Genomic DNA, 9,272 nt, shown 5'->3' with positions numbered 1-9,272 from the left:
AAAAACTATAAGGTACTTAGCCTATCTGAAGCTCAGCCTGAGACTGTGATTGAATCTGATCACGAGACGGCTGAATATGAGCTTTCCTGGATGAATCGGGTCAGATGTTGATAGTGGAGCGTGGGAAACTGGCTCAGCCGGGTATTAATGTCATGACGTTTATCTCGTTCACACGTTCTTCAGTCGCGGTGACCCAGCAGCAGAAACACCTCACACACACATTCACATTAACACACACACGGCACATTCCTACTATAGGCCTACCGGTATTATCACGTCTCATATGAAATCATGCTCTGGCTCATTCCATCCTGTGTGATCAAATTACACAGATCAGTGTGATCTCAACATGTTTAAAGATGCTTCAAATTACCCAGAAATACAGTAGTGGCTAAAAGTTATATCTGGGACGGGTATTTGTTTTAAATAATTAAACCATCAAAACATGAGGTATATATATATACCTCATGTTTTGATGGTTTAATTATTTACCATATATATATGCAATAAATAAATAAAGCGTAGTGGAAAACAATGAGCAGAAAAAAAATCATACATTGACTAAAATCAGTTAAGCCATTAACATAATCAGCTATTATTGTGTTCTCTCGTTTTTGTATGCATTCCTAATTTCTTAGTAACTTCAATGTACAACTACGCAATATGCTTATACAAGTGCCCCATTATGCAATTTTAAAGGTTCCTAATTCTGGTTTAGAGTCTCCTACAATAGGTTTACATGCATCCAAGGTAAAAAAAAATCCTCCTTTTTGCATAATACACAATGCACATCTGCTCATTTCTCAGTCTAAAACCGGTTCATGATTCTCTCTAAACCCCTCCTTTCTGAAAGATTGCTCTGCTCTGATTGGTCAGATGAGCCAGTATGTTGGCTATTTGTTACCATCACTTTACCGCAGAACATTACTGATACGAACATTAACAGTTTTCTATTTCAATCGTCATCCTTTTGAACACAGCACCTTCTCAACATGAAGATACAACTAGTGTTTGAGGTCTAGTTTGAAGTATGCCTATACAATTAAAAACACAACTATATTTATTGCAGAGTACAGAATATTCTTCAGGAATGAGCCATGTAACAAACACCAGCACTGAAGCCCACACCCAGTGTGATTTTCACGATTTTCTGTTTTTACATGTTGAATTTTGAGTTCAAGAAATCAGAATTAGTCATGCAGTCGATGCAATGCTTTGCTATTATCAAAATATTTGAGTAAAGTGAAAGCTGACAATGTTTATGATGCAAAAATGACATTGAAATTCCTGTCCACACGTCACATTGAAAAGTTAAATAGAAATCGAAGTGCAGCTTTTCAGGTTTCAAGGACTTGATCGATAAACTTTTGAGTGCTTTTCAATGAGCAATGAGTTAATACTGTAAACACAAACTGTAGAGAACTCACCTAAGACTCAACTTACCTCACTGTCCAGAGAGCGTTGACTTCTTCACATTGACCTGGAGAAACATCAGACCGCAGACAGGCGAACTGTGACAGGCGAATGCAGATGGCATTCCAGCTAAACAAAAAACTAACTATATTTTCTGCTAAATTAAAAAAAGATGTAATGTATTTCTGCTTGTGGTTATAAAATAATACAATCAAAATAAATGAAATGTTACTTTATTTTCTATTGGGTCTTGAATGCTACATTGCTCGGGATTAGCATGAATCAAACAAGAGCCACTTTACAAATACATACATTGTGTTTATTCAGAAGTCAGTAGTGGATCTGGAGCAGTCAATGTTGTCGATATGCACACTGTTGCTTTTATGTGGTTTAAACGCTTGATTGGTACCATGACTTTTAGTTGTTTTCACTCCAAATGAGAAAGAACAACAAAATCAATAAAAGATACATGTAAGAATAGCTTTACTGTCCCTCTCATTAGAAAATCAACCCTTTTTGGAAAAAAAAGCCAATTATTTATATAAACTGCATATAAAAAAAACTACATAAAATGTACTTTCAAGAAAAGCAATAAAATAAAATCATATATACAAACCTCTGTACATAAATGTGTATATAGTGAGGATAAAAACATCATGTAAAAATGAGAGACAGAGGAATCTTTGATTATGAACTGGTCATGTGTCTCGATGATAATGTGCATTAAAAGCTTCTTCCCGACTATACGTTCCTGCCTAAAGAGAGAAACACCATAATTCATCTTTAGTTTTAGCTAAACATGCACCATCTGCCCAAAATCCCCAGAATTCCCTGACTCCAGGTCCACTGCATCTATATTGGCAGTTGTCTGGAGTGATTTGCGATCTCGGCTTGGAGCGCTGATCCGGCAGTGGACACACACGATAATCAGCCGTTATGAGAAGGGCTGAGGTGAGCGATTCATCATGCCACACTGTCAGAGATGTTGACGTAAAATCGTTGGAAGAGGGCGATGTGGATGTCTCCGTTTGACTCTTACTGGACGATTCCCGAGTCGATGGAGGTCTGCTTCCTCGTGGTCTTTGGAGGTGGAGGTGGAGGGGTCTTGCTGGGTAAGGGGGGCGGAAGGTGCTGGAACAATGAACACAAAGAGAAGTAGAGTTTTTAAGAAAAATGCAACTGTTCATTATATGAGTCACTGATCTGCATCCTGAAACACACCGCTCATAGTGCAGTCTCTAATAAACTCGACATTACATTCATAAAGCCGCTCCATTTAGTCCGAGTCAAGACTGGGATAATCTGGTCTCTTGATATGAAGACGTTTCAAAAGAATCAATGATTGAATAAGTAAATAGTAATTTTATATTTTGTTAATTTTCACATATAATAACAATATATTTATATAAAAATGGAATCTCTAACCTTAAGTAACTATGAGTAATAATAATAAAGTGATAGAGAAAATTAAACAAAGAAAAAAGAAAACCGAAGAATTTAATTACACTTCCATTCAAAAGTTTGAGGGCAATATTAAAGAAATTAATACTTTTAATCCGCAAAGATGCATTAATTTGATCAAAAGTGACAGTACTTTTACTATGTTACACAAGATTTCTAAGATACGGTCCAAATAAATGCTGTTGATTTGAACTATCAATTTATCTAAAAATCCTAAAAATGTGTATCATGATTTCCACAAAAATATGAAGCAGTTTTCAACATTGATAATAATCATAAATGTTTCTTGAGCAGCAAATCATCATATTATACTGATTTCTGAAGGATCATGTGACACTGAAGACTGGAGTAACGATGCTGAAAATTCAGCTTTGATCGCTGGAATAAATTATGTTTTACAATATATTCACAATATTACTGTTTTTACTGTATTTTGATCAAATAAATGCAGTCTTGGTAAGCAGAAGATAAATGTTTAAAAAACATTTTAAGAAATCTTCCCAACCCCAAACATATCAACTTATAAAAGAAGATTTTTCCAGACTGCAGTCATACAGTACAGAGCTTCAAACGGGTTCAACCTTTAACAGTAATTTCCCAATACTTCCAGCAGCCGCAGAGAAGTTCAGGCGCTGGGTTAATTAAAGGGTGTCGGATTTAGAAGTAAAAACCCTGCAGAGAGCATTCTTCTTCAGCATTCCCATCAGCCCTGTGTGGCACACTGACATGCACTGACGCTGCAGCGCCACACACACACACACGACTGCACTTTACACTAGTTTTAGTTTGTTTACCGACAACTGACGATCCCAAGAGCCGAACAACAGAAATACACTTTAATATATGTAATGCTGTCATAAATTTTAGTCATTTCATAAAAGACAGGTATTAAAGTTAGTACATATTCTGAACCGTTTCTCTTAAATGTCCATCTAGTGAACTTGCCGCTTGCTAGCAACTGCTTTCTCCACGGAAGCTTTGCATTTAAAGAGCTAAATATGTCTAGACTCAAATCAATATTTCATGTCTAGTTATTTACTTATGTGGCAAGTAACCGTGTAATAAGCAGGATAATGTACATCCAGCCGGTTGTTATCTCAGAATAAACCCCTGATGCAAGACCTGATCACCCTGTCAGGGTTTATTCTGAGATAACAACCGGCTGGATGTGCACTATCCATTACATGATCATGTAAAAATAACGGAAATTATGAATAAACGTCTTCATAAACATGCAAGTGTTTGACGGATGTTGATGCGTTATACCCGCGGGTGTGGTGGTGGTGGAGGGGGTGTGGTCGGACTGGCCAGGTCTGAGTTGTCCATCAGGTTTCCATAGTCACCCATGCTGCTCTTGACAGGAAGTGGGGGCGGGGTTTCCCCCTTATCTCCATAACCCGTCCCATTCAGCTCTAGATCTGCATAGAAACAAGACAAGAGTGCTGTTGAGATCCACATCATGATGCATGAAACTATATATCTGCAAAAACATCAAATGTGTCTACAATTGGTATATATATATATATATATATATATATATATACACCTAGCAAATGTGTGAATATTGTATTAGATAGCAAAATATTAAATCAATTAGGAATTTACTCTAAAGAAAGGTACAAAAAGCACAGTTTTCAAGCAAAACAATTTTACTAAAAGAAGTTTCTTTGCGAAAAAGATGAAGAAAAGTAAAGTTAGTGAAGTGCATTTGAGAGCAGGAGACGTTTCATGCAATGACATTCAGAGATTTTTACTTGTGACTCTTTTGAAGTATTAAATGCAATGTAAATGTGATATCTGCTGTTTGAGGAGGACTGTGCGCTCATTTTCCACTGAATAATCAAACACCGAGATGACGACACACAGTGCAAACTCAGGATTCAGACAGTGGGCTGAACCCATGGGAGAGTAAACGCCTCGCAAAGCCTGAATCCATTACTCATCTTCACAAGCGGCGAGTGGGAGACTGGATCAGACTCGCTTTCATGCCAGGGATTTAACACTTCTGCAGCCTCCCAGAGTTCCACATCACAACATTACGAATGTGTGTCATCAGACGACAGCATGTTAGGGAGCATGTGATGTCAGCATACAAGTCATATATTGGGGGTGTGGCTTAAAGTGATCGATCAACCAAAAATGACAATTCTGTCATAATTTACATGAACTAATACAGTTTTGGAACAACATAAGGCTGAGTAAATGATGACTTTTCATTTTTGGCTGAACTATCCCTTTAAGGTGGAAAAATCCCAGTTCTAGTCATTCATTTCCATTTTTTCTGCTTTGAATAAAGCCAAACAACAAAACTTAAAAGATTTGTATTAATCTTTTAACAGCTGTTATTAAAATAAATTAAAATTAAAATGTCACTGCCATTCAAAAATTCAAAAGTCTTGCCAAACACAAAGGTTTGGATGATAATGTAAATCAGACTTGAATAGTTGTCAGCAATTTCAACTTCAAAAATATAATGATGATTTATGTTGATTATATAATTTTCACTTCTATATTTTAGAAGATCAAGGTCATTGCACTTTTATTTAATATTTAAAATATGTATCAAAGTATGTTCAGATGTGTGATTAGATATCTTGCTGCTTAAATTTATTTCATTTGTCTTTCAGACAAACAATCTTTGTGGATTTTGAACTACATTTACAGTATAAGTTTTGGTGTTTTGTTCCCAAAATAGCCCAACCTCCCTTTAAACTACCATAACCCTTTTTTTAATCTCCCAACAGGTGGACAGGGCTTCCTTGCCATCTATCCTAGCATGCTTTAGTAAAACGCGCCTAATTTCATCATATTTCAGAATAAAACTTCTAGGGGAAATGTCAGATGAGTGTGATGAATGACACATACTGGATCCAGACAGTAGGCTGAAGTGCAGTTTGACCCGGGGGGTGATGGGAGGCGGGACGCTGGGCACAGGCGGGTTGGCAGGGGCTCCTGGAGACACGGAGAGTCTTTTCTCACCCAGTAAGTTGATCACCTGACTCTTCGGCCTCTGGGGCCTCAACGGACTGATCTGGAGAGATGAAAATATGACAGATAAATACAAGAGAGTGAACCGCTGTTTCTAGGAATCGCTATTTAACAGATTCCATGAATCAGGACTAAATGAGATGACCATACAAACTGTGACCATGAAAACAGCACTGAGTGGATATAAACAATGATAAAAAAATTGCAGTGGAAGAAGAAAAAAAGCAACAGAGTAAAGAACAGCAATTCAAACAGCTCAGGTCCATTTACATGAGCATGTTTGCATAATGCATAATTCATCAGGCTTATGAATTATTTCAGTTGTAAATGCCCATCATTAATGATCAGTAGAATGAAGTTCACATACAGGATTCAGGCAGCAGAACATGCAGACATGTTTAAACCTGCTTTTATTGAACACTTTTTGTATTGTGGCAAATGTTTTTGAAATGTAGTCTTTAAATTTTACATTCTTCTCTGACTAAAATGGATTTCAATTGAGTGAAATAACATTTATGGTAATGTGCATCAAAATGTAACATCGAAATCAATGAAACGACTATAAATATATTTAAAATTATTTTTTTAGCAGGAAGATATTATTTGGCATCAGACGAGGACATTAACGGTTAAAGGTAAAACTAAATAAAAAATAAAAATAACCAGGCGGGCTTGTTATCAACATGACAGATTAATTAAGCAGCAAATCAGATTTTCAGCTCTCTCTTTATCAGTTGAATTGCAGAGGTCAGCGGCCTTGTGAAAGGGTCAAGGTCATTATGATGATGTATAAAAGACAAACGATGCAGAAGGTCCAGGGCAGAGTAATTACATGCGCTAGTTTTCTTTATTCAGAAGCGCAAGGTGATGTGCTTCTCTAACAATGTAGTCTGTGAGGCCAGTGAATGGGTCAGTTTATTCTTATGATGTGCTGTTTGTTCTAGAACTGCTCGGGTTCAACATATGGTGTTCATTCTCAGAGAGATTGAAGAGACTCGCGAGTGCAGATTCAGATTCAGCCTCAAAAAGAGATGAAAAGGAACGACTGACTAAACGGAAAGCAGGCCAATGAAAGTCTTTCGGTTTACAAATGTTGTCCTTGGTTTCTATTTCTGTCGTGTCACAATATGCATCTCTGTTCACAATTAAATCACATTTCTCCAAACTCCTGCTTCTCATAGCTGTGTATTAAACATCAGATGATTGCCTGTGATTTGATGTAGTAATATAAGTTTACTTCGATACTGTCGTGTCGTGGCAGTGAATGATGCGCAGAGTAAGTCAGTATTTGTATGAACAGATACTCACGGTCTCTGACAGTATGACCGCCTCACTGGGCTGCAGGGGAATATCAGCGGTCTTCAGCTCCTTATCAAACAGCTCCTGGTGTTTACTGTTCCTCTTCTCCTTCTTTTTCTCCTTCCTGTCTTTCTCAGGTTCATCTCGATCCAGTTTATCCTGGGACTTACAGTGCTGCTTCTTTGGTAAAAGAGGCTCCAAGGCAAATCTATCCGATGAAAGAGAAGAGGAATCAAATGAAAAGAGGAGGACAGAGATAATTGAGCGGCGGGTACGTTTTATTGGATAAGACGGCTGGGCTGTTTAATTTGAGAGAGAAGCCTCTTATGAAGTCTTGAGCAAATATTAGCACTCATTTGACATTTAGCTCCAAAAAGCACATTTCTGGTGTACAGTCTCTAGTGTCATGGCAACCAACCAACCATATTAGTTAATTGAAAAAAATACATTATTTTTATTTCAGATTTTTATTTTCTGCTGGCCCTGTTCTTATTTGTACTTCCCTATACTTTCACAGGCCTCACCAAAATGTGTCATAGGCATTCCCACAGATCTTGTGCTCAAACTCAAAGTGTGCACATATAAACTCGCCTCGCTGTACTAAACTGAGTTATTTTAGCTGCCTATAGCATATAAACAGTCAAATGCACACAAGATAATGACAAAATACCAGTCTTCAAGTAATCACAGCCAGTTATGTTTTACGTGAACAAGAAAACGCATGTGTAACAGTATAACAGATCCATGCGTCAGGTCTTAAAGTGACAGCAGCCTAATATACCTGCTGCCAAATTATGAGATATTATAAAAAATATCTATATGGCAGTTTTTCCTCATGGTATCGATGTCAAAATTGTGGCCAGTAAAAATGCTGAGTGGCTTGTAACTTTCGAAAACCACTAGGTTTTAAACCTTTTTAAATTTGCAATGGTAGTTGGAATATAATATTTAACAATATTCAGCAATAATACAACTATGTGGGCTATTAATTACTATGTAAAAGAGTGATCTGTTTATGATTTAACACCGCCAAACTGATGCATGAAAATATATCTGTAAGTCAGGTAAACCAACGATACCTAAATAACAATTAAATCAACAAAATCTGCAATAACAGTGTTTAATAGAAAATAAAAAAATTAAAAAAGCAAATGTTTAAGTTTGCAAATTCCAAAAGCACATGACTGATGAATGTACAGTAAGATGCCGCAGCACCAACTCGAAGCGCCCTCACACCGGCTTCATCCTGATCTGCAGTTTCACAGACTCAATGAAAACTACAGTAAGTTTCTGTTAGCACACATGTACGTGTACGCATTCCAGGTTCAATTTCATGTCACTATTGGATTTCAGGTTCAAAGCTAAGAACAAACTAGTATCTTAGAAATGCAGTGATGCTGGAGAGAAATCATACACCATCCATGCAAAAGCGAATACCTCCACTTTAAAGCGTGTGTGTGCGTCGTATCTGCTGACCTGACTCACAGGCAGTTTTGTAAAGCGGAAAGCAAGGAAAAGGGGAAGCAGGATGTCTGGCTCTCATAATCAGAATCTTGGGCTCAAGCGAATCAAAGTGCTTTAATGAGATGGATTAACTAATCAAATGAAAGCTCTCGTGAAGTGGTGCCCTTCACTATTAAATACCAGCGGAGGGCATCGCTGATAGAATCGCTCTCTTCAAACACGCACTAATTAATCCTTAAGGTTGGCATCTGTGTGCCTGCCACGCTAGACTGGCACCAACCTTTCAGGGTGTCAGAGTAAAGAGACCGAATAAAGCACTGAGGCCACATGTATTACAGTGATTTTAACACAGGTAAAAGGTTGACTTGGACACACGGGCAAAGAGGAGTACTTAAAACCCTTAAATGCCGTGAAATCACTGAAACGCATACTGTCCTCAGATCAGTTTATGTCTGTTTTACACATATAAACCCATCTGATTCTGTATGAACTGATGGATCTTCTTGAAGCGCAGTAAAATGATCTCGGAGGCACAGCAGGTGCTGGACATGTGACGTGATTCAGGTGCATCTGTAAGCGTGTGGAGGAGAACAGACCGCCCACAGAGAGACAAGATGGAAATGACAAGGAGCGGGAAAGAAAGATTA

At 37.6% G+C, this 9,272-nt stretch overlaps 1 protein-coding gene across 4 annotated transcripts in view; it reads right to left on the bottom strand.

Annotated features, from left to right (window-relative positions):
- Positions 1-1,630: 1,630 nt before the first annotated feature.
- dock1 (dedicator of cytokinesis 1) overlaps positions 1,631-9,272 on the bottom strand; it is a 203,708-nt gene continuing 196,066 nt past the window's right edge. For 2 of the 4 annotated variants that reach the window (XM_079595675.1, XM_079595673.1), the window contains exons 49-52: positions 7,171-7,369; positions 5,740-5,905; positions 4,141-4,292; positions 1,631-2,544 (exon numbers count right to left, since the gene is read on the bottom strand). In XM_079595675.1, coding sequence (XP_079451801.1) covers positions 2,449-2,544; positions 4,141-4,292; positions 5,740-5,905; positions 7,171-7,369 — 613 coding nt within the window. In that variant the 3' untranslated portion in view covers positions 1,631-2,448. The remainder of the gene's footprint in view (positions 2,545-4,140; positions 4,293-5,739; positions 5,906-7,170; positions 7,370-9,272) is intronic. The other 2 variants (XM_079595674.1, XM_079595672.1) reach the window with 1 other exon arrangement.

Source organism: Phoxinus phoxinus, assembly GCF_949152265.1.
Source record: "Phoxinus phoxinus genome assembly, chromosome: 21".
Lineage (NCBI taxonomy): Eukaryota > Metazoa > Chordata > Actinopteri > Cypriniformes > Leuciscidae > Phoxinus > Phoxinus phoxinus.
This window is presented reverse-complemented; position numbering and strand designations above follow the sequence as displayed.